The 24,072-nt window shown below is 58.0% G+C and overlaps 1 protein-coding gene across 3 annotated transcripts in view; it reads right to left on the bottom strand.

Moving 5' to 3' along the window:
• Positions 1 to 24,072, bottom strand: part of GTF3C1 (general transcription factor IIIC subunit 1) — a 68,376-nt gene that overhangs the window by 4,205 nt on the left and 40,099 nt on the right. For all 3 annotated transcript variants that reach the window (XM_059154772.1, XM_059154771.1, XM_059154773.1), the window contains 19 exons: positions 22,691 to 22,963; positions 22,329 to 22,474; positions 21,390 to 21,487; positions 20,757 to 20,853; positions 20,469 to 20,646; positions 17,727 to 17,868; positions 17,224 to 17,359; positions 16,751 to 16,832; positions 16,420 to 16,608; positions 14,405 to 14,562; positions 12,655 to 12,797; positions 10,848 to 10,929; positions 10,082 to 10,194; positions 7,820 to 7,882; positions 6,850 to 6,943; positions 4,237 to 4,409; positions 2,736 to 3,023; positions 1,600 to 1,859; positions 534 to 814 (listed from right to left, as the gene is read on the bottom strand). In XM_059154772.1, coding sequence (XP_059010755.1) covers positions 534 to 814; positions 1,600 to 1,859; positions 2,736 to 3,023; positions 4,237 to 4,409; positions 6,850 to 6,943; positions 7,820 to 7,882; positions 10,082 to 10,194; positions 10,848 to 10,929; positions 12,655 to 12,797; positions 14,405 to 14,562; positions 16,420 to 16,608; positions 16,751 to 16,832; positions 17,224 to 17,359; positions 17,727 to 17,868; positions 20,469 to 20,646; positions 20,757 to 20,853; positions 21,390 to 21,487; positions 22,329 to 22,474; positions 22,691 to 22,963 — 2,996 coding nt within the window. The remainder of the gene's footprint in view (positions 1 to 533; positions 815 to 1,599; positions 1,860 to 2,735; positions 3,024 to 4,236; positions 4,410 to 6,849; positions 6,944 to 7,819; positions 7,883 to 10,081; positions 10,195 to 10,847; positions 10,930 to 12,654; positions 12,798 to 14,404; positions 14,563 to 16,419; positions 16,609 to 16,750; positions 16,833 to 17,223; positions 17,360 to 17,726; positions 17,869 to 20,468; positions 20,647 to 20,756; positions 20,854 to 21,389; positions 21,488 to 22,328; positions 22,475 to 22,690; positions 22,964 to 24,072) is intronic.

Here is a 24,072-nt window from a genome sequence, read left to right as displayed (position 1 = left end):
GCCCCCGGCTGGGCTGCAGGGAGCCTGGGGAGCTGCCCGCCCGTCGCGGCTCACCTCCTGGGGCTCCCGAGGCCCCACGGGCACAGTCATCATGACCCTGCTCTCATCTCCTGCACCCATGAACACTTGTCTGAAAACCCCAGTAGGTGATGTGTCCCCTGCTCCAACTACAGACCCCCAGAGCTGGGCCGGCTGGCTCCCACGGCACTCGCTTTAAAGGGTCCGTCTGTTACTACGTTCCTTGGGTTCAAGGGTCCCTGGTGAAAATGGACCCGGGCAGGTAAAGTGGAGAGCCCCATGGTCCCAGCAGATGCCCCCACTTGGCTCCGTCCTACTCTGCTGAAGAAGCGGGGGCCGAGGGTGCCAACCCTTCTAACGTCCCAGAGAAGCTGGGTTATAGGCAAAGTCTCCCATTTTTAATCTTGGCAACTCATTTAACTTGGGAAGAAATCCCACTACATGCTCCAAACCGAGCCCCTCTTCGGCAGCGTGCGTCCGGGAGGGTACCCCACGGTACGCCGAGCACGGCTCACCTGCACGTAGTCTGTGAAGGTCCGGGTGCGCTCGGCGTCGGTCCTCTCGAAGGCGGAGAACCACCGGCTCAGCTCCACTCTGTCCACCCCGAAGCAGCCCGCGGCCGCGATGACCCCGTGCACCTCCAGGACAGCGCACACGTCCCCCGGCTCGTACCCACACAGCTCCACCTGCTGCACGAACTCCTCCAGGCTGCAGGCGGTCCCCTGGCTCTGGATCAGCCTGGTGAAGGTGGCCGGGAGGCAGGAGATCCCCACGGGTAGCTCTTCCAGAGAAGGGACTGTGAAGACGAGGAGGACTGGGTCAGCCCGGCCCAGGGCCCAGGCAATACTGAGGAGGAACACGCTCCCACACCAACTCAGCACCGCCCCAACAGGGAGGGGTCACCTTCTGGGTAGCCAGGGCATGGGCCCCCGGCGGCGGGGATGCGCCCCTGGGGCCAGGATAAAGGGCAGGAAGGTAGAGCTGGGGTCCGGGGACAGGAACCCCGGAGCGCTGGAGGGGGTCCTCAACTTGGGCTGTCCGGGCCCTGCCTTCCTGCTGCTCCTGTGTTCACTGCTCCTCAGACCCTGGGGGACCCCCGAGACCCCACCCTGAACTCCCACGTGAGCTTCCACGAGCCGGGGCTGCCATGCGTGGCTTGTTGGAAAAGCTGGCTCTGCTAAGACCATGGTCACAGGTCTGGCCCGAGCCAAACTCCACACAGAACACCACCTGGGCCTTTGAACCTTAACGGACCACCACGCACCCCAACAGGTGACGGGGAGGAGACGCGCAGGGCTGGGAAGGGGCCCGAACGGTCTCATTTCCTGTAGAGGAAGGAGACACCCTCAAATCTGGGGCCTGGGAAAGCAAGGTTTAAGCAAACTACTCAGAGTCTCAGAGGTAACCCACAGGAGGGCTAGAAGGAGTGTAAAAACCAGAAACAAGCGAGGGCCTCTCTTTCAAAGCGAGAGGGCAGAGCCACGCTAAGCAGTCTAGGGCGGCGTGTGCTCCCGATCCTGGAGGGGAGTCTGCGCCAGGCCTGGCCCGTGGACGGCTCCCGGGTCGGCGGGCAGCACTCACCAGTGGGCCAGAGCCGCGTGGGCAGGGGGGTTCGGCGGAGCCGGAACGTCACCCGGCAGGAGTTCACCACGATGCTGTCGTTGGGGTTGAGGTTGCGGGTGCTGACGATGCCGGGCGCGCAGTAGCCCCGCATGAGCAGGTAGTTGGTGTGGGAGGCCTGGCGGGCTTTCACCTCGATGGCCCGGCGCTTGCTTCCTGAGCCTTCATCCAAGTCTTCCTCCTCGTCGTCGTCCTCATCCAAGGCCCCGTCCTTCCCCAGACTAGGAGAAAGCACGGACCTGGGTGACGGAGCGCGGGCCGAGCGCCTCTGCCGGCTCAAGAGAGTGGTCACCGTGGTCCCACCTCCGCAGTGGCCTGTGGTCCCTGCGGACCTCCTCCCCCGACCCACAGCGCCTGGCCAGGAAGGGCAGGGTGGGCGGCCGCTCCAGACTCAACTCCTCTGACCGTCTCCCCACAGGCCATGCTCACCAGTTCCTTCTGGCAGGAGACCCTTCCAGTTTCAGTCCCCAAACTGCCTGCTGTTCCACTAAATCCCAGCTTAGCTATTAGGCCCTCAAGGGACCTCTGCCAAAGCTACCTTCCCGCCTCACCCCTCCTCACCACACTGTGCCAGGTCCCTCTCTTTGGCACAGCTAGGTCTCTCCCCAACTCTGCTGCTGGCTCCCCCGCACCTGGAGGCAGCAGCACGAGGTACTGGACTGGTCCCCAGTCCCCAGATCCGAGGTCCCGTCCCTGGGAGCTCCCTGCCACACTGCTGACATCTGCCGTCTCACGTGCCAGCAGAGACAGACTCAGCATGTGTTTGTGGAGCGAAGCAAGACCGGGGGGACCGGGGGCTCTGCCAGTTAAGCATCTGCCTTTAGCTCAGGTCATGATCCCAGGATCCTGGGATCGAGCCCCGTGTCGGGCTCCCTGCTTAGTGGGAAGCCTGCTTCTCCCCCTCCCTCTGCCCCTCCCTGCTTGTGTGTGTGTGTGCGCGTGCCCACACTCTCTCTCTCAAATAAATAACATCTTAAGAAATAAAAGACCAGATGACGGAGTGAATAAAAGCGCAGACACCCTAGGACAGCGCAGTGCCCGAGGCCCCCGGCGACACTCCGCGCGCGCGGGAAGCCTGGTGACAGCCCCGTCCTTACCTCTTCATGACCTCGTTCTCGACCATCGAGCTGTCGACCACGACAATCTGCTCCGGGATCCGGACGTCCACAGAGATGAGGCCCAAGGAGAAAAGTGTTAAGGCGGCCGCGCAGTGTCCGCCGGGGTTGTCCAGAGAGAACGGCACCCGGTGACTCGTAGACCTGTTCGTATCCTGGTCTTGGAAGGAAAAATTATCAGGCTGGTCCAACTTGCCGGCGGCCAGGATTGTGCTGAGGAACTGGAACGACTCCGTGCACACGGTGCTCGGGAAGCGCCACGTAAAAATCCTGCGTGGGCACAAAGGGGGTAAGGTCCACACCGAGGACGGGACTTTGGAGGCCTTCACGGGGATGGGCTACGGCGTTGCTGCAGATCTGAAGGCCCGCCAGGCCCTCTTTTCCACCTCAACAGGCGCTACAGACGGGAGCCCGACTGGGGAAGACGAATGCGCTTCCTGACACGATCATCTTTTCCCCCGGAAAGCCCCGAACCCGTGCAGAGGCAACGGGACGTGTGTGTCCACGTCACTGTCTCGGCAAGGCGACAGTGGAGTCAAGCCTGGCCTGGCCAGAAGCCTGGTTTTCCACGAGCCTCTGACGAGGGCCTAGGTCTGGAAGTCTTGAGGACGTGAACGCCGCCCGCGGCTCACAGTCAAGCATGCTGCGGTCAAGAACGAGCTCCCCGTCAGAGAGAAGGCCCCCCGAGACAGGCAGCTGGAGCTGGGGGTACAAGGTCCAACAGTCTCGTCAGACCTGGGCCTCGCTTCTGCTTCCCGGGCCACCGCTCTTTTTACTGCAGCCGGCTGTGCTCCAGGGAGCGAGGAGACCGGCGGGGCGGGGGCGTTTGAAAAAGGCCCAAGCGTCTACACTCACAGGCAAAGGGATGCATGAGAAAGCGAAAGCCCCATTCTCCTGCTCCGTCCTGACCACGCCTCAGTGTAATCAGAGGTCGACCAGGAGAACAGCCCGGGAAAGAGGAGGCCCGTCAAGGCCAAGAGCTGCAAGCCCAACCCCTGGGACTACTTCACAGACTTCCCCTCGTGTGGTCAAGCGGTCGGTGGAACACACGCTGAGCCGTTTAGAGACCGGCCGCGCCGGTGGCTGGTGTGAGGGTCCCGTGACTTGGGGCTGCGGAGTGCAACCTGCGGCATCCCAGACCACCGCTCGGACCGCTGAGGGGCTGCGGACAGCGTCTGGAATCCAGCCATGGGACAGCTTCAAACCGAACACATGGCTCGGCGCGGCCCTGAGCCTTAAGAATGCCCAACGAGGCCCCCGCAGGACGCTGTGCCTTTCGCGGGGCTCATGGGTACATCACTCACTTCTCCCCGCTTGACAGGGAAGGGAAACACCGCCGGCAGAACGGTACATGTCCCCAGGCTACTGAGGGCACTGCCCTTGTCCCCAAGCGAGTGGCACAGGCGTGGACGGACACCCGCTCCAGAGGCGGCTTGCCCTCCAAGCGGGGGCCGCGCCCTGCCCCAGCCCCGCCGAGGCTCACCTGTAGTAGGTCTGGGACAGCTGGTAGGACATGGGCACGAAGGGCAGGGCCCGGTTCTTCTTCGGGCCCAGCATGTGGTTGACCCGGCGCCGGTTCACCAGGCTCCTCTTCTGGCACTCCATGAAGGCCTTCACGAGGATGTGGTCCTTATACTCACGGTACAGGCGGAAAGTCTGCAACACAGCGAGGCCAAGGGTGAGTAAGGCCGGGGCGGAAGGAGCAGAACGTGGGTGCACAGAAGCGGGAACCGATCGCGTGTGCTGGAGGGACTGATACGGGGCCGAGGGGCTGGGAGGCTGGAGCCGACTCCCGGGGGTGCAGGGCGGAGGGCCTGCCATCCGCGGTCAACTCTGATCCCCATCAGAGAGAAGGACACCAGACAAACACGGAACCACGAACAGCAGAGGACGGAGGCTCATGGACTTCACGGGACCATTCAAGGCCACACGGCTGGGCAGGGCTGGTATCAACAACAAGGCCTTGCCTTCAGGCCCAGTGACCTCACCACTGAGCCACTGCAGAGGGACACAGAGATCGGAAGCCAAAGCGGCCGTCAGTGGGGTGCTGGGGCAACACCGGGTGTTCTCCTGGAGCCAGAGGGGGTCTGCGCACACACTGCGCCTCGTCGGTCTGAGGCCCGCACACCACCCTCAACTTCTCTAGACAGCGCCTGCACGTCAGCTGTGGCACACGGGCCCGAGGCAGGGAGCATTGCACGGGGCGGAGGGCAAGAGGCCAGAGACTGGCTGTGTCGCCACCGCTCCTGCCCTGTGGGCAAGTGCAAGCTGGGATCCAGCTTCTCGTGGGAAGCCTGGTGTCTTCCGCTCTTCTCGTCTGTGTGAAGGCAATGACAAGAGAGCATATTCCCGACAGCTGCTGGTGCGGCGCAGGAGCGCTCACACTACGGACAGGGAAGGAGGGAGTCCGGTCCAGATGGCCACCCACTGCCCTGCACCGCACCTCCCGGAAAAGTGGGGCTGCAGGGAGCCCAGCCGGGATCCTACATACAGCCTCTGACCTTGTGAGGCCTCTGACTCCCCCACCAAAGCCCAGACACCACCTGGAAACGGATCTGGAAGAATGAAAAGCAGCAGCAGGCCGCAGGGAACAGGCCCTGGGGGCGATGCAAGGACCTGACTTTCACCATTAACTCTGGGGCTGGACTTTCTCGTATGGTGGGCAGGACCTCCCGAGGTCCTGTCCAGCTTGAATCCTTGCTAGGGAGCACAGCCAGAAGGGCCCTCCAGGGTCACAGGTACAGTCAGAAATTGGGATTTTTATGGGCAATGGTGGCAGTAAGTAAAAATAATAATAATTATTATTATTTATTTATTTATTTATTTAAACAAGCTCAGGTCCAACAAGACAGAGTCAGGGGCCAGAGTGGGGACTGTCATCATGGGACTTCTGGCCCACCCACCCATTCCAGTCTCATTCTCTGGCATGTTCAGGCTCACACAAGGCTCTGGCGAGGCCCCACGACCAGCCTCTCCCTAGGAAACACACGCTCCATGTGAGTAAGGAAGGCTCAAGGACCCCGTGGCACCACGGGCGGCAAGACAAAGACGACTGCATGGCCCCTACTAGACTGTCCCAACTGTCACCGCTGGACAAGCACCTGCACCTCACGGTGACGAATTCCAAGAAGAGACATGAACACTCCGTCTCGGGTCTGGGGGGGCCCGGCCATTGCTGTACAAGGACTGTGGTCACACCTGGCCACGGACTTTCCCAAAATCACTGCATTTCCCCCCAAGTCTTCCTCATCTCCCTTATGGCCAAAGTAATAAGCACCACCTGCACATGTGGGCAGTGCCGAGGTTGGTCTGTCCCCGCTGTCTCCCCCGGGTGCTCTGCTGTCTACACCGAGTCTGGAGACCGGCAGCACACTTAATCAGGTTCCCACCCGCTCCGCGGCCTCTGGGGGTGGGCCCGGGCCCACGTGTTGACCAATGTGGTCGTTAAGAACAAGGGAGGCCCCGGCCCTCCTCACACCCCTCCGCGGGGGCCGGGAGCCACAGTCTCCCGTGCTGTGAGGTCACAGGCCCTTGCTTCTTCACGCCTCTGAAATGCAAGTTTCCGTGCTCATGAATGCGTGCTAATACCAGCAGCTCCCCAGGCTCAGGACAGGGTCAGATGAGAAGCACCTTCCTCCCTCCCACTGTCACTCAGCCAAGACAGAGCAGTGTCACTCTCTAATATGTGCTCAGGAGAGAGAAGCCCTCGGCCCGCAGAAAGGCCGCTCTCCCGCTCAGTGATCTCTAGCTCTCAGAACAGCTCGCCATCTCCACGTTCTGACAGAAGGTCCGCGGCACAGGTCCGTCGCTCCCTCAGCTCTGTCGTGGCTCACCTCCTCTACGACCTCCTATTCTGCATTTACATTCGACTCACAGCCTCCGCCCGGGAGGGCTTCTGGAAGTCACCGGATCCTGTCCCACACTTGCAAGATGGAGGAAGGGGGCACAGGAGTCTCTGGGGAAATCGGGCCACCCTCCCCCACCCAGAGTGCACAGCTGAGAAGACAGTGAGCGAGGGCCGCCCTCGGCCCCCGCCCTGATGGCCCCGAGCCCCACAGCACTGCAGTGAGGCCGTCGCTGGGTCCCCGTCACCCACCTGAAATGACCGGCAGGACTCCATCTGGCTGTCCGAGAGGGCCAGCGTGCTCTGGACCAGGTTCTGGAGTACCAGGAAGTGGATGTCGTCCACACTGAGGGACAGTGGGGAGGGGGCAGAGCCCATGAGGCTGGGGGCCACGGGCACCGCTCAGCCTGGGCAGGTGCAATCTTTATTTAGAAAAAGTGATTCCCCCCCAAGGTGACCTGAATGCCAAAACTATTCACAAATCAAAACAAAAGAAGCCTTACTAACAGGTCAGGTTTTGCAGGGAGAAACGTTTCTGCTTAGCAGGTAATGGGCACCATACCCTGGACACTGGTTGATGTGACAACTGACGAATGCAGTTAGCGCTGGGATTTTTTCCAACCTGTCTATGAGATCTAAAGTCGCATGCCCTATCTATTGATCAGATCAAGAGTTGTATCCTCTACCAACTAACCCAGCCATGTGCCCCACTTTCCTCTAATCTTAAATTTTTCTGCAAAGAAGCTTCTCACTAAAATAGAACTAAAATCAAACTGAACACTGGTTTTCCAACATGGAAAAAACCAGCTGAGCTTTCTAACCAGAGCTCTGTGCAGAAAGCTCAGGGGCCTGGAATTTAAATCCTTTCTGCCTTCATCCAATTCAACCCGCCTTAAGGCTGGGCCACTGATTCACAAGGCCAGGGTCAGCAATCTTCTCCTGGAAGGGGCCGGATAAGGAAGTCCTCGGGGTTTCCAGGGCTGCATGGTCTGTCGCAGCCACTCAACCTGATGCTCTGGGACAGAAGCAGCACGGAGGGCACATGGGACAGGCGTGGCTGTGCTCTAGTAGAACTTTATTTTCAAAACTTTCAAAAAGTTCTAGTAGAACTTTTATTTTCTAGCGGGCGGGCTAGACCTGGCCCTGGGTGGTCCCTGGGCCAGGCCCCAGACAGCCCGACCAACCAGCTGAAGGAAAGGCCCTTGGTCAGTCTGATGCTTACCTGTTCAGTTCATCTTCCTGCCTGGTTGGATCCTTTTCGTCTCCAATGGCCAAAACTCGGTATCTGAGTAAGGATCGAGAGACAAGCATGTCAGCGGAACACGGCTGACCGTCACTAACCGAGTGGAGGTTTACTCAGTGTGGCCTCTCACTGCCTGGAGTGTTGGAGGAAATGCAGAACTCAGCAAAATGCAAACAGTGCATGTCAGTTACAATGAGAAAAAACTACATTCTGCTCACCAAAGGAGCATGCTGTTAAAATGGTTGAGGAAATGAACAATGTTCATTTTACTGACGGTTATTAATCAGCATGGTCAAGTGTTTACTGGCAGAGAGCCACAGTTAATAATTAAGGGAAGGGGATCTAAAATCGTGGGCCCGTTATGATTAAAAACAAGCTCGGGGCGCCTGGGTGGCTCAGGGTTAAGCCGCTGCCTTCGGCTCAGGTCATGATCTCAGGGTCCTGGGATGGAGCCCCACATCGGGCTCTCTGCTCAGCGGGGAGCCTGCTTCCTCCTCTCTCTGCCTGCCTCTCTGCCTACTTGTGATCTCTCTCTGTCAAATAAATAAATAAAGTCTTTAAAAAAAAAAACAAGCTTAAGAAAGACGTCTGGAAGAGAATACCCAAACAAGAGAGTGGTTGTATTAGAGAGCAGATTATCGCCCCATCTGTGTATCTGAACTTCAAGTAATGCTGCTTCCTTCTGTTTCTACCAAGTAAACAAACACAAAAGAAGTCCAACGTGCTAGCCATCACGCTACACAGCCAAGCCAGGAAATACAAGAAATCGCAAGACTCAATTTTAAAGAAACATGGCTGTTTGTCTGTAAGACATTTCTTTGGTTTCTATGATCCTAATATCAAAATTCATCCTGGCAACAGTAAATTCTTGAAATTTAGTAATAGGAAAAAGCTCCTTTTCAGAAATGGAATGATTTTCAGTCAAAGTAGTTGGATCCATTTCCTTTTTTGCCTGGCCTGCCAGGATGTTTAAGATCAAATTCAGTTTTAGAACTGCTACAGCCGTGGGGCACCTGAGTAGCTCAGTGGGTTAAGCCTCTGCCTTCAGCTCAGGTCACGATCTCAGGGTCCTGGGATCGAGCCCCGCATCGGGCTCTCTGCTCAGCAGGGAGCCTGCTTCCCTTCCTCCCTCTCTGCCTACTCGTGAGGTCTTTCTCTCTCTCTGTCAAATAAATTAAAAAACAAACGAAAGAAAACTTTAAAAAACTGTTACAACCGGATGAGACATCTTCTCCCAGATAGCTCATGAACTCTCCTTAAAAACAGTCTCTATTTTAACTGCATTTTTCCATAACTAAAAGTTATCCCCATAAATTCACTAAAAATATGTGAGGTTATAAATTGCAAACAGGTAAAGCGGGTCATTGAAGCGCTTTTAAAATTGAATATAAACCATGCCATTTGGAGTTCTGGGGAATCGCTTCTGCAAAAACAAAGACAAAACACAAAAAACAGTATCAGGTGTCAACTCCGCCAAGGACTAGAAATTGCTCCCCAGGCCTGGCACACGCGGGCACGACACGAAGTATTTGTTGGTTGAATCAAAGAAGGAGACCTCCGACTGCGATTCGGGGAGCCGGCTGCGGCTGCATCATACGGCTCCCCAACAGGAACAGATCAAGGACCGTCACTTCTACAGGAAGATTCATGAAGAATCCAGTGGCCAGAGGGACCGTCTCGATGAGGGTGGTTAAGAAGGGATTCACAATTGGATTAAGCCGTGGAAACAGGCCTCATTCACAAAACTCAAGATTTCCACATTTCATGGCTTTTGTGCTCAAAGCCAAGTATGTTCTCTGCAGGTGCCCAGTGGCCGAGCTGGGTAGAGCTGGGACGCTGGAGTCAGACCCACCATGAAGTTCAGATCTTGGCCCTGTGGCTTATAAGCACCGTGGCCTTGGGTGAGCTACTTCTAGCTTGGAGTTTCTTTGTATGTCAAAATCCCAGCAAAAGCACACCAGTGGCTTGTGGAGGGCTGGGATTTGGTCTCCATGGGAGACACGGCAAGGCAGCAGGGCCTCCACGGGAGAAGGGAGGGGGTGCCTGACAGGGTGCTAGGGTTCCCAGGGGCCTGCCCAGTTTCAAATTGCCCACGAGAGGAGGTGAGGTGGTTCAGAGTCAAGAACATGGCAGGGTTACCTGTAAGGCCATGGAACCGCTGACCAGGGGAGATGCCTGAGGCCGGTGACGTTTCCGCCTGCCCCACAAGGATCACACAGAAACCTCTGGAAAGAACCTCACCTGGCAAACAGCTCCTGGAGCGTGTCTGGGATTTCAAGGTTAGGATTCTTTAGAGACGAACTGAACTTCTCTTTGAGTTTCTCCACAAATTCTTTAAACTCACTGGCACAAACCTTTCAATGTGAGAGAATGAGATGTCAAGCTCTCCCCGAAGGGAGGATTCACTGGTGCATCAAAAAAACCCTGTAACAAACTCCCACAGCAGCAACCTCCCGGAAACATGGACTGAGGAGCGTGGCCTCCTCGGCCTCCTGCCTCCCCAGCCTAGAGCGCCTACCTGGGAAGGTGACCGACACCCCTCTGCCCAGGGATGTGGGGCGAGGAGCACGCTGCTGGCCCTCACTCCTGCGCAAGCCCCAGACGGGAAGACCCATGTGGGTCCCCCCTGTCCTTCAGGCTTCCGGCCCTGCACGTGTCCACCCAGAGGACTCAGAAACACTCACGTCCTATCCTATTTGCCAGCTTTCTGGGGCATCCAGCCGTTTGGAATCTCTGAAGAGCTGCCTTATTCTCTTAACGAAATAGGCCCAAGGCCCCACAGGATTGCAAAGCGGTGTGTCAAATTCTAACGGTTTCTAAGAACAGACGCTACAGCCCCACCAGATGAGGGCCAAAGCCCAGGAACGGAGCTGATTTCGCAGACACGCACGGACAGTGTCCGTACCTGCACGGCCGGCAGCGGGGCTGTGGGACCCGGACGACCAGACAAGAACCAACACCCCCTGCCTTCACGGTGGGACGAGCCCCGTGACCACACAAGGCCTACCTTTGGGTCTTCATAGTCACCTTTCCGATTCATGAAATCTCCCACAAGTGCCTTATCCTGGTACACCTCAGCGAGGCAAACCCTGCAGGAGGAGCGGACGAACGTGAGGTCTGGTGTTGGAAGGAGCCGGTCTTCAGAACCACGGGGAAGACTCCTGTTCTAACACCTCTGGCTTCGGCTGACCACAAGGCATGACTTCCTTATACACCTGCTGGCTGATCACACTCTTAACAAGGAAGGATCTGCGGTCGCCCGCTCTGACTCAGGTCCGGCCTGCTGCTGCTCACGCTCACCCCTCTGCCTTCTCTGAGCTTCCGCCCGCCACACGCGAACTGAGAACAGCGACTCTTGCCGCCTGCCCTCACAGGCCTCCAGCCAGGACCAAACGAGATGCCCTATGTGACAGTGTTACTGTGAGTTTTAACGACCATCCCGGCCCCGGTGTTCACTATTCGTCAAAGCCCTCAATGTCCACAGACATCTTCATCGCTCTGTGACGAGAGAGCCTGACTTGCCCAAAAACAAATGCAGGGAAAGGCAGCAGGTGTTGTCAGGGTTCCCAGGAGCCGGAGACTTTCACTTCACAAAGAGCTTGCGAGACAAGAGCCCATCATCTCATTCTAGAGCCTGGGGAGGCCTAGCATCCCCCAAGGTCACACACCCGCTGAGGGCTGGGCCAAGTGGGCCAGGGTGGCCCTGACTGGTAGTACCAGCGTCCTCCCAGGTGAGGGAGCCACCTGCAAGCGGACACGCGCCCCGCGCCAGGCCCCAGCCCCTCGTGCTCCCATCCCCCGGCTGCTGCTGGACACAAGGAAGGAGGCCAGGAAGCCCAAGTTCCAGAGCTCACGGCACTGCCAAGGCCCTGTCACCCTGGATCCTCTCTCTGGGTCTGTTTCCACTCTGAGAGGAGAGGCACTTGGAGCAGGTGACCAGAGCCCTTTTAGATAGAAGAGTCTACGACTCTAGACACGGGGGCCAGCGGCTCCCCACCGGAAGGCCCCCGCTGTCTCACCCACTGGCCTCTGCAGCCCCCTGGAGACACGTCTGGCTGCCACGGCTGGGCGTTGGGCACTAGCAGCGTGTAGCCAGCAGAGGCCAGAAACGCCACTAAACAGCCTACGGTGCATAGAACAGCTCTGCTCCGAAGCTATCAAAGGTCAACACTGTTGAGGCTGAGAAAGCCCGCCAGGGGCAGTTTTCTCCACAATCCGGGGCTGGGCTGTTCCTCTCTGCTACTCTGCTGACTGCCGGCAGCCAGAGACAGAGCCGAGAGCCAGAGCTCAGGGCAGAGCAGCCAGTTGGTGCAAGCGGTCCTTCCTAACCCTGCCCCGTGTCCCCTCTGCATGATGGTCTCTGGCCTTCCGCACTCAGGCCCGTGCCTGCGGAGGGGCTGTCAGGAGTCTGACAGGGCAGGCAATGGCGCTGGGCCCTGGCGGGGTGAGAACGAGGTGGGCACAGAGGCCTCTGCCCTCGCCGCCCGCTGCTGCGGGGATGGTCAGTCAGTAAGGGGCCTAGCTGGGATGGCCCGTTTCTTCCCAGGGAGCAGAGGAGAACGGCACCGACTTCCCAAGGCCGGCCCCAAGTCCACATGGCACTGGATACGCGGAAGGGCCGGAAGCAGGATCAGCCCTTGAAAATATCACAGACCTGAGCCCTGGGACAGGCTACGGCTGAGCAGGCGGACAGGTCGCCGCGCTCTGGATTTCAGAGCGGACTCTTAAGCAAAAGCGAGGAGAGAAGACTGAAAAGAACTAGAAGCACGGGAGAAACCTTGGCCCGAAGTTCCCAAAGTCCGAACGAGGCTTACTTATAGTTCAGGTAGGCCTGTGGGTTCTTGACTATGTAGCGAGCTCTCCGTCCGACCGAGTGGGAGGTTTTATCCAGAGACTCTTCGAAGGTGGCGTGCAGGACATCCCGCACAACCTGCCAGGGGACGAACGGTCCCTTCACCTGCAGCAAACACAAGCCGGGCCGGAGAGTCAGACTCTCCGCGCCCGCGGCCTCAACGGAAAGGAGGGGGCAGGGGCCGTTCTGTGGCTTCTCATTCCAGACTCTCGCATCCTCAGATCGCCGCCTCCCGGCCCCGCGCCAGTGAGCTGCTAGCCAAGAGTAAGCCAAACCCGCCATGCCCAGGGGGAGAGGATGTCTTCTGGGAAGTAGCAGGTGCTCAGAGGGCGCCGGCTGCAGAGCCCGGGCAGGGAAGGGGGCTCGCTGAAGGCAGAAGGCGGCCCAAGAACCTGCTCTCAATGTACGCAGGAGAGAGCAGAGTCTGCCGATGCTGAGCCGTGCGGGCTCCGCTGGCCCCTCCAGCTGCACAGAGGGGGGCCCCTCCAACCCCTCAGTGTTGTGATGAAAAGCCATTGTAGAGGGAAGGTACAGGTATTAGGGACAGCGACACATCTCTAGCTTGTTCCTGGGAGAAGGGATTGGGCTGGAACTTAGGAAGGAATGGGGCGGGACAGCATCTGGGAAAAGTGGTCAAGGAAAGGGACCCAGTGAGCCTGCAGGCAGAGGGCACCCGGGGCTGCTCCCCTCGGCCGCTCCCCTCGGCCGGCGTGCTTGAGGACAGGGTGCACACGCTGGGCTCAGAGGGAGCCGCCCTACCCAGGCCACCCGGCGGCATTAGGACCTAGAAGGGGCCCGGTACTAGGCGGTGGCAGAACTTGGTCTCCAGTGGCTTCGGCGAACCAGCGCGATCGGACATTTGCTATCTCGATGCTCCCTAGGCCTTGCTGCAATCTCAGAAGATCCCAACGGCGCCAAGTGGCAGGAACCGACAGCCCAGGGCAGTGAGGCCGCTCTGGGGAGCAGGGGGAGAATGTGATGCGAGCTCGGGCTCCAGGCCTTCCTGGAGGCAGTGACATCGCAGGAGAGAGGGAGCACGGTAGCGGGGACGCGAGTTTCTCCCCAGCTGCCGGGGCTCAGGGCCACGGGCCGGGAGGACCCGCGTATGTGGGGGTGGGAGGGATGGTGGCAGCCAGGCCGAGGCCATCACCACTCCACACTGATTCAGTACCCGGTGACTGAGCGGTCCCCATGCCGTTGGCAGCATGCAGGGACTGCAGCCACAAAAACACATGACAAGCCTCTCTGCCTTGTGAGAAGCAGCCGCGCCCATGGGCCAAGAAGGGCCAGAAGCAGCCGGAAAAGTCCATTTCCATGGGGCACGGCGAGATGTGGTAATTCCTTCCAACTGGCAGGACCACCGAAGCCTTTCCAGAGATAAGCAGTTCGGAGAGACAAAGAGGGGAGTTTTCCAGGCAGAGGAGAGTGGGAGAAGGGACACGGGAGGGCCAGACTCTCGGTACGGACAGAGAGACCCACTCGGGGCTGGGGTAGCCTGATCTGCGTGTGCTAGCCCGAGGCTGGAAAGCAATGTGCGCCAATGGGAGTATTCATTTGTAGGGTTCTGGGCGCTGTTCTTCCCGGCGGCCAGGCCTAACAGCAGAGAGGAGCGCCCTGCCGGCCACAGGGGGAGGGGGGCTCCCCACGGCGGGGAACGCCACGCAGCGGGTACAGGCCAGGAAGGCGCGGGGGGGCCCCGGGGGGCTGAGTACCTTGGTGTTGAGGATGTTGCTGGCGATGCGGCAGAGCACGAGCAGCCCGTCTTCCTGCATGGACCAGGTGACCCGCAGCCGGGTCATCCTCTGCAGCGCGCTCTGGTCGGCTTCGTCGTGGTAGCGCAGGCTGCGGCTTTTCTCCTGGGGGGACTCTTCTGAGAGTACCAGGGGGAGAAGAGAGAGAGCCTCTAACAACGGGTCTGGAGCTGCCCCCTGGGGAGGGGAAGGGCCCCTACTCGGCTGGGGAGATCTGATCAAGGGTGTCGGGAGCCAGATAAACTAACCGCACAAGACTCGGGCCTGGAGATACAGACAGATAGATACATACGTACTTTTATTTTTATCTTTTAAATTTTTTTCTTTTTACCCCTTTGGTCAAGTTTCATGGGGACAGGCGGGAGGCCTGAATGCAGCCTGCCAATCTCCAACTCTTCCCACTGTGGGGCTAGGCGCTCTGAAGGCCTCCGGGGCTCACTCCGGGCCCCCAGCATCCTCCCGTGTTGTTGCACGAGCCCTGGGGCACCGTGGCAACAAGGCACAGCCCACAGGGTTGCCTTGAGGCCTGAACCAGACTGGGTATAAAACACCAGGGTGGTGCCAGGTGCCGACGTTTTGGAATATTTACTGTGTGCCAAGCACCACTTTGAGCTTTTTACATACGACAACTCATAATTAAAAATACTACTTTGCAGAGCGCCTGCGTGGCGCAGTCGGTTGAGCCATCCCACAACCCCCAGATCGGTAGGATCTCGGGGTTGTGGGATCAAGCCCCTCATCGGACTCTGTGTTTGGCGTGGACTCTGCTTGGGATTCTCTCCCTTTCCTCTCCTTCTGCTCCTCCCCCCGCTGCCCTCGAACGCACTCTCTCGCGCTCTCTCTCTCTGCAATGAGTAATAGAATCTTTAAAAAAAGATACTACTTTGAACCAGCCCTAAAGGAGCAGGTGTCCTCCCCATTTTGTAGCTCAGGAATCTGAAACACAGTGAGATACAGTGATCTGCCCGAAGTCACACAGCCCAGTCAGTAGCAGACACGGGATCTGAACCATGAGCTCGTAGCCTGGCCACTAGGCTTTTTCAACATCTCCTCCCCTTGGGGAGATACTGAAGGCAGTTTCGCAAGGTAAACACCATATGCCACTGCCCATTCCAAAAGACTATTTGCTTTGGAAGTTTTTCCAAATTAAGGCAAAAGAAAAGTAGGGCGTGAACATTTGGGATTCCAAGGGACACCACCACCGTATTTTGCCTTGTGATGAATTCAGGTCTCTGTGAGCCAAACTGATCTCTCGCTATCTGGACAGGCTGCGCTGAGGGGACCTTTCCAACGGACACAAGGCTACTTGGTACAAACACCAGCCAAAGAAACCACCAAAGCCAGGTTCCCGTTTAAACACCCTGCTCTCGTCTGAAAGCGACACAGCTAGGAGATCGTAGGTGTGACACACAGAGCACTCGAGGGTGGAAAGATGGTCGAAGGAACACGCCGGTCTCCTCACTGTCCTCCTGCCATCCTTGCTACAGAGACTGGCCCAGGGGAAGAGTCCAAAATGGTGCCGTCAGACACGCCTCAGGGCTTCCTGAGATTCGAAGAGATTCTGCAGGCCTGACCGACTCCCGCCTTTCCTTTAATTTGCAAACACAACATGACTTTGGCCTGATTAACGTCATGCAGACATTAAAAACCAAACACGGGGAATGACAGGATTGGGCTGGGGTGAGCATTTCTGCCACAGACTTCCCAGTTTCCTCAGGTGAGATGGGGTTAGAACACTGGAGTGAGAGGGGTTTCCAAGGGAGCAGACAGACAGAGAAAGCACACGCGGATCTGTCTGCCAGCTCGACGCGGGGGACAGATCGGCAACCACGCAGCACGAGCCCCCCAGATGGCGGGGAAAACAGAACTCTGAGTCTGAGGGCAGAGGTCACAATGGCCGCAGAGCCACGACTGCCTGTCTCCGGGCCGGGGGTACAAAGACAAGGCCCAGCAGACGCAAACGAGTATCACGAAACCTTTTCTCTTTCTCTTGATCTTCTTTCCAGGGTCCTTCTTCAGCCGCTTGCGCTTCTGACTCCGTCCGCCCCTCACTCTCCGGTTCCTGTCCAGCGTGGGCTCTCGGTCCATCTCGAACTGCTCTTCCCGGTCAGCGCAGAGCCCGGCTCCCACTCTGGCTTCCCCCCAGATGTTCAACCTGCCGGTGCCTACAAACAAGCACGAGAGGTGGGTGTCTAAGGATGAGCCCCGCTGGGGCCAGAGACCCAGCAGAAGCTGCCATGGTCTGCAGTCACGTGGTCCCGGGCTGGCCCCGCATCTGTTTCTGCGGTGAGCACCCCGCACACATACCTCCGGCACTGAGTGGCAACGGGCGCTTGGACAGAAACGTCTGCAGCCTCACCATGAGCCCATTTTCAGAAGCAGTGTTCTCCTAAAAGGCAAGTACAGCCCTGGAATGAAGTAGGGCTTCCGCGAATCCCCAGGGGTCCAGAGCATCAGATGCTCAGAACTGTTCAGATTTCTGCAAGGGCCGGGCTGGGGGTTGGGGGACAGGCTGCTCGAGGGGCTGGGCTGCTTCTGGGCCCTCCCTCACGTCTGACCTCTGTCTCACGTCACAGAATCGGTTACAATGCACTGAAAAGACAGAGGCCGGGCCAGATCGATACACCTACCGTACATGAGGAAATAAATATTTGGGCCTCTGGTCAACTGCTGTTCTACCAGTTCAGAAGCAGTGAGCCAAGTCGGGTGAGATCGAGAGTGATGGGTAGCTCTGGCGGCTCCTGGTGCGGGGAGGGGTGCCCGCCCCCGCCGGGACCCACCTTCCTGGCCTTGCTGATGATGTAGCTGGTCCAGATCCAGTTGCGCTTTAGGTGCCCATAGAAACTGGAATCGAGCCCGGCGGCTCCCAGCCCGTCCCCGGGAATCAAGCCTTCATCCACGACTTCACGGCTTCCCCTAGGGGCCGGAAAAACAGCAGAAAGAGCCCCTCTTGGGAACCGAAAAGGGAACCCCAGACACGGGTAAGGGTATTTTTTCTAACTTTTACCTTTCCCAGTAATACCTAAGAGAAGCAAAGCACTTGTCAATCCACCAGATAGGTAAAATTCCCAATTTTCACATTTTGGTAACTGATTTTTTGGAACAATATGGCCCATGGCCACCAATCTGCCCCGCAATCCCAGAGCCTGGGACAGTCCCGAGCTGCCATGTGGAGCCAGACTCGGAGGGGCTGGAGCCCGTGGGGCGCGAGGCACCGTGGCCCCGCACTTGGGGGCGGTGTGCGGACACACTTGGGGACGGCGTGTGCGGGGCGGGGACGCACGCGGTGTACTCCATCATGGCGCATTTGCGCTCCAGGTTGTGCTTGTCAATGGCGCTCTCCTGCTCCTTCTGCAGACTGCCCTCCTCGTCAAGGCCCTGGTCCTGCGCGCTGTTTTTCCTGACACGCGGGTAGCGCACCACACCTGGGAAACAAGACACAGGCATCCCTGACGCTGCCGTGAGGTGGCGGCTCTGCACGGCCATGGCGCGTGGCTGCGGCTGAGAGAGAGATCTTGCTCCCCGAGCAGAGGACGGGCTCTAAAACTGGCAGAACATCCTCTTCGTAGGAATGCATTCTCATTGATGTCAGAGGGTGACCCCGAGGGAAGGAGCTGTACTCTGGCTGACCTCCGCTAAGCAGGGAAGGTAAGCCAGCAACAGAAGAACCTAGCAGGGGTGGGGAATCAGGAGCAGAGGAGCCCCAAGGCTTCCTTCCTCCGGGGAAGCCTGTGGAGCTCCCAGGCACCCGCACAGAGGGAGCGGGAAGGAACACTGACGCACGTAGCAGTGGCTGCGGGGTCAGGATCAGCAGGGAGCGGGACCAAGAGCTCAGTGTGGGGGGTCAGTTTCCCTGGGCCCAGTGGGGGACCGGGGGGCAGCCAGATGTTTCCTGCACACCCAAGAGGTGCATTAACATAGCTGAGAAATCACATGCTGTTCATCCACAATAAAGAACACTGCCTTTCTTGCAAGAATTTCTAAACTACATTCGACTGCTGCTGGAGTCAGGCAAAGGCAGGCTACGGTGATCCACAGGGTACTAGCGACCGTCTTCTAACACCATTGACGGCAGACCTGGGTGGGGACTGGCTGGGGGCGAAGGGGCAGAGCCCTTGCCCCACAGCTCTCAGCCGGTGTCTACATAAGACCCTATGTTCCAGCTGGGCTTCAGCCCATAAGGCAGTGGGGCTGCTGTTCCCAGCTTAGAAATGGAGAGAGGCAGAGCTCAGAGAGGGCTTCCAAGGGGGCCCAAGGTCATGCATTTGAATGGCCAGTTGAGCCTGGGAGGACCTGAGGCCATGCTTCTTCCTGGGTGTCACCTAGCTCTTGTGTTCAAAATGCAGACGGAGGTCATCCCCACACTGGACAGGGCCAGGAACCCTCACTTCAACGGGCTCCCCGGGTGCTTCTGGCACGCGCCCATGCTCAGCAAGCCCTCTGCCTGAAAGGATGCTCACGGCCTGTTAGACGGTGCTTTTCCCTCTGTCCTCGGGGCTGAACCTCCTCGAATGTTTGTTGAATAAAGGGACAATGGATGCCTGATGAACAGTCTCAGCCTCCCCCATTTCTGCTCATGAACGCTAAAAGGGATGGAAATTCACCAATTGTTAAGCCTCAACAACTCTGGTGCAAATAACATACTGGTCCACAAATTTTTATCTGGGTATAAAATGCAGGAGAATTAGGGTACTCTAAAAATCTGAAATGGTAAAAGCCTAGCTCACTGAATGCCAGAGGCTTCTATGAAACACAGAGGTCCAAAAACCTGTCCAGACCCATCACATTAAAGCTTCTAAGTACAGGGGCTCATTACCCTGCCAGCACTAAGTAATTCTACCAAATAAATGTGGGCTCCTGCTTTGCAAAAAGTGACGTTCAGGACTGATCTTTTGGCACTGACAGGAGGAAGGGAAGAAGCTCTCTCCCAGGGGCAGACTGGATGGGCCATTCCTCCTCCTCGCAGAAGGGGGGAGAAGAGACCAGATGGACTCTGGCTCAGAGGGCAGAGCGAAGATCACACGCCCTCTATCTAGTCAATAACATTTATGGGACGTCGACGGTGTACCAGGCACTTTGGGACACCAGGGGAAGGAAGTCCAATTTCCTGGGCCCAAGGAATCCCGAGACGGGTATTAGAAGACAGGATAAGGTGCTGGAAAGGCTTTCTCAAAGAGTCGATGCTCGATGTAGGCGTGGCCGCTGCCAGGTGGACACAGGTCAGGGGATATTCCAAGGACAGAAGACGACGCAAGCTAAGGCCTTATCCCCAAACCCAACTCAACCGACCACCTGATCTGCTCATTTCTTCAACTCCAAAATATCTCCCTCGCCAAATAAACCAAAAAAACCATAACAAAATAAAAAACAACCCCGAACAAACAAAAACCAAAACACCCTACAAAATACCTCCCAAGTGCCCCCCTCCTTCAGGGTCACCAGCGGACGGCTCTCTTAGAGCAGAGTCATGGCTCGGCTTCTGCTCTCGGGCCCTCAGTCCGCTCCCCACCCAGCAGGCAGGGCGGACTTCTCCCTGCTCTTAGGACAAAGCCTGCGCCAAGTCCTGCAAAGCCCCCAGCGTCTGACTCGCCCCCACTGCTCCTCCAACTGCAGACGCAGCTCTTCCCGCAGCCACGCCAGCCTCTCCTGCCTCTCCCACAAGACACTTGCTGTGCCCGTGCCTGCGGGGCTGGTCCCCAGCTCTGGGCTCGGCTGGCTGGGGCGGGGACGGCTGTGATGGGGCAGCCCCAGAGATGCCAGACACAAGGTGCTCCACAAATTCCTACTGAATGCACGAGTGAATAAGGACCAAGCAGAGTGATCTGGATGAAACGTGTGTGGGAGTCTGGGAGCCCCCCATTCAGAGCCCACCGCTCTCTTTTCTAAGGCAGCCCCAAGGATACCCTAGGTGTCTGGGGAGCGGTATGAAAAGCAGCAGCCGCTTCTAGGATCCTCTCGCCAGGAACCCCGGTGATGACCGGGGAAGCAGGGGGGAGAAGCAGGGTCCCACCCAGAGCCACAGTACCTAATGGGGTGTTGAGACAGACACACTGCAGATCGAACCAGTAGTTCTCCACGTCCTGCATGGAGTTCAGGACGTACAGACGCCTTTCGAAGGGCCGGCTGCTGTGGGCCAGGTTGTAATGCGGGTCACAGATGGTGGTGTCAACGATGACTGCGTTCTTCTTCAAGAAAATGAAGACCTAGAGACACGTGGACAGGACGAAGAAAGAACCTCAGAACCGCCGCAGGTCAGCCGCCCGGAAACCTCTGCCATCAGGAGCGCCATTCACTCAGGCGTGAGAGACATTACCTGGTCTTTATCCTGAAACTTTTCCGTGGGGCCGAACTGCAGCAGCCCCATGTGGCACAGCCGCTGAAGGTTCTCCACCACAGAGAAGATGTAACGTCTGGGAAAAGGGGAGGGGGTTCTAATCGCTGCGAGCTCAGCGGGGGTCAGAGGGTTGTACACTTGACGGTCAGAGGGTCGCACACTCGGCTGACGGATGCCACTCGCTCGTGGCCACCCCCTTCCAGCTCGTGGGCACTGGAGGACTGGCCTCAGGCCATCCCGGCGAGGAAAGCCCGATTCTGCCCCTTCTCAACACCCAGCCAGGGCAGTGGAGCGTCGATCCTACATGGGAACTGATTCTCAAATGCAGGAGGCAAAAGGGAAATCCCTCCCCAACACTTGCAGTCTCTATCGGCAGACTTTAGGTTCTTTTAACCTTGAAATGCAGAAATAAAATTCACCAGCCTGCACCTCCTGTGCCCCTGTGCTTTATCCACAAGGCTCCTAGGCCCGCTGAATGAAGGAGAGCCTCGTGTCTTTACGACCTGGCAGGCAGAACCATTCCCACCTTCCTGGTGAATGATCACTCAGAGCCCTCGCTTCAGGCGGGCTGCCAGACCCTCGGCCAGTCCGCCTCTATCCCGAGAGCCTCACCTCTTGTACAGGAGCTGCTGCCGGACGGGCCTGGGCAGAAAGCGGATCAGCGTGTGCTTCTTCAGAGGGTCATTCAGAAACTCCTCAAGGTCGTCTACCTAAGAGGTCATATTCAGGATCAGCTCACCCTCAAGGCCAGGGTCAATGACGAGAATCATGCAATACACGCACCACTTACTGGGCAGTGGTCTCTCTGTACCCATTTTTCTCCTTTTGCTGTCTTTACCGAATTTCTAAAATGTACTTTATGGTGACAACATAATTACTTGCCAGTCTTTCAATCTGACTGCACTAACTCTAAGAACATGTCTTTAAAGTATTTCCCTTGACCTACCAGGCAACCCTATGCCTGTCCAATCCTCTCTCTCTCTACCCAAGCATCCCATATATCCTCCCTCCCCATCCATCCAGCTACCCGTCCTTCCTGCTATGCACCCGCCCATCCACACATCCGATCTGCCCGTCTGCCCATCCATTCTTTCCACCATCTCTCTCCATCACCTATGCTCCCTTCCTTCCTTCGACGCACCCATCCGTCCATCCATCCGTCCAACCATCCAACCATCCATTCATCCGTCCGTCCGTCCATCCATCCATCCATCTGTCTGTCCGTCCATCCATCCATCCATCCGTCCGTCCATCCGTCCATCCATCCGTCCAACCATCCAACCATCCATCCATCCGTCCATCCATCCATCCATCCGTCCGTCCGTCCATCCATCCAACCATCCATCCGTCCACCAGTCCGTCCGTCCATCCATCCGTCCGTCCGTCCGTCCATCCATCCGTCCGTCCGTCCCATCTTTTCCTCCCACCCTCCATCCTTGCATCGAGAGACCTGCAAGTCTCGAAGCATTTTCCCTTGACTGGGTGAACACAGGGTTTCGGGCCTACAGCTCGGGGACTAGCGCCCGCAACAGCCCTGGGAGCCATCAGTACCTTGTAACTGACTTGCACAATCTGAACAAAGATGGAGAGAGGCAGGCAGAGAAGAATGTCACTGACGAGGGCCCAGCCGAAGCCGAAGTCCTTGTGGACTGGGATGGGAGGGACGTAGCGTCTCCACGAGGCTTCATCCACATACACTAGGAGAGAATCGGGATCAGCGCCACAGGAAAGGTCCCACTCATGGCGGGGGCATGACATCGTCCCAGCAGGTCCTGACTCCCTCTCATCACAAACTCGGGTAAAACCCTTCTTGTCAGGCCGGAGGCCTCCGGGTTGAGGAGGGCACCGTGGGGATTCAGCCGGTTCAGATGCTCAGGAGGAGGCGGCTCTAGGACTCCTTGGGAGCACCTCACCTTTCTCCGTGGGGGGCTCCACTTCGGTCTCCAGGATGGTTCCATCTTGCCGGTCCTTGGGCGGGGCATCAGAGGAGGCCCCCAGGTTACTTCTGGAGGAGGGCGGGACTCCCACCCTGCCTGGGTCCTGTCTTCTCCTCGTACTGCCGAGGCCCGGCTTGTCCCCCAGGCGGCTGGTGGGATGCCCGTAGATTAAGTACCACAGAAACACGTGTATTGCCCGTAGGCGAGGCATTTTGGGCAGAAATCCTAGAGAGCGGCCGAGTCCTGGAACTGAGGCGAGACAGCGGGCGGGGCAATGCTTGAGAACGCCCACCGGTGCGCTCCAGAACCACCGAGGGCCGCCACGCCCCACGTGCCAGGAGACCGCACACATCCTTACTCTCACCCAACTTACTTTCCAGGGCAAAGGGCACAGATAACCAGATACTTAGAATCACGTATCAGAAAAGAAAGTGAGGAAGGGGGAGGGAACCGTAATCTCACCTAGAGGACAGGCAAGGTCCTCAAGGGGGCAGGACGAAGGCACGCAGCTACCTGGGGATGTGCCCTCCCGGGGACAAGCACAGGCGCTGGAGACACGCATGTGCCCGGCACGTTCGACAGAGGGCCAGGAGGCCGCAGTGATGCGTGCAGGAAGGGCGGAGGAGGGCGCAGCAGGTGAGCTGCAGTGAGCCGGAGAGGGCCTGCCGAACCTCCACACACGGCACCTGCCCGGCTTGATGGGGCTGTGTAAAATACCCCCATTTCGAGGTTCTTTGAAAGCATCCTGTTTGTTGACACAAATGAAGTCTTGCCCAGCTTTTCCCAGGGAGAGAAGCCAGGTGAGGGGGCAGGAGCCACAGGAGCAGGAGGAGAGGACGGGTGGCCAGGAGGCCCTCCTCCACCACCATGCCCGCTGGAGGGACACGTACACCGTCTCCTGTCTGCGCAAGTGCGGGCACTGGTCGGCCGCACCTGCTCCTGCCCGGGACAGCCTCTCAGGGCCTAAGCCCAGAAGACGGAAGGCAGGCTGCACTGCTAGGACAGGATGAGCAGAGAGGGAGGTCACAGATGGCCTCTTCTGCCTCGGACTGCAGGTCTCCGGGGCCATGTGCCCCCAACCAGGACATAGTCTATGCCCTGCCGAGTCACCTCTGTCCTCCTCTGCCAATGTGCATGTTTATGGCCAGGAGAGGTGTGAAGCTGCAAAGCGCCCCCCGCCCCTGCCCGGGCCTTTGGCACTTGCCCCACGCATGTTCACGTTGGGCGGCCTGGTGGGGGCCCAGGGAAGAGGCAGCCTTGTCAGAGAACAGACTCTGGGAAAATCATACGGATGTTCAAAGTCCTCAATGACCGTAACTACTAGGAGGGGTATGAGGTCAGGAGAAACCAATTTTCCG

This window comes from Mustela lutreola, chromosome 17 (assembly GCF_030435805.1).
Source record: "Mustela lutreola isolate mMusLut2 chromosome 17, mMusLut2.pri, whole genome shotgun sequence".
Taxonomy (NCBI): Eukaryota; Metazoa; Chordata; class Mammalia; order Carnivora; family Mustelidae; genus Mustela; species Mustela lutreola.
Note: the sequence above shows the minus strand (reverse complement) of the source record. Positions and strands in the feature narration are given on the sequence as shown.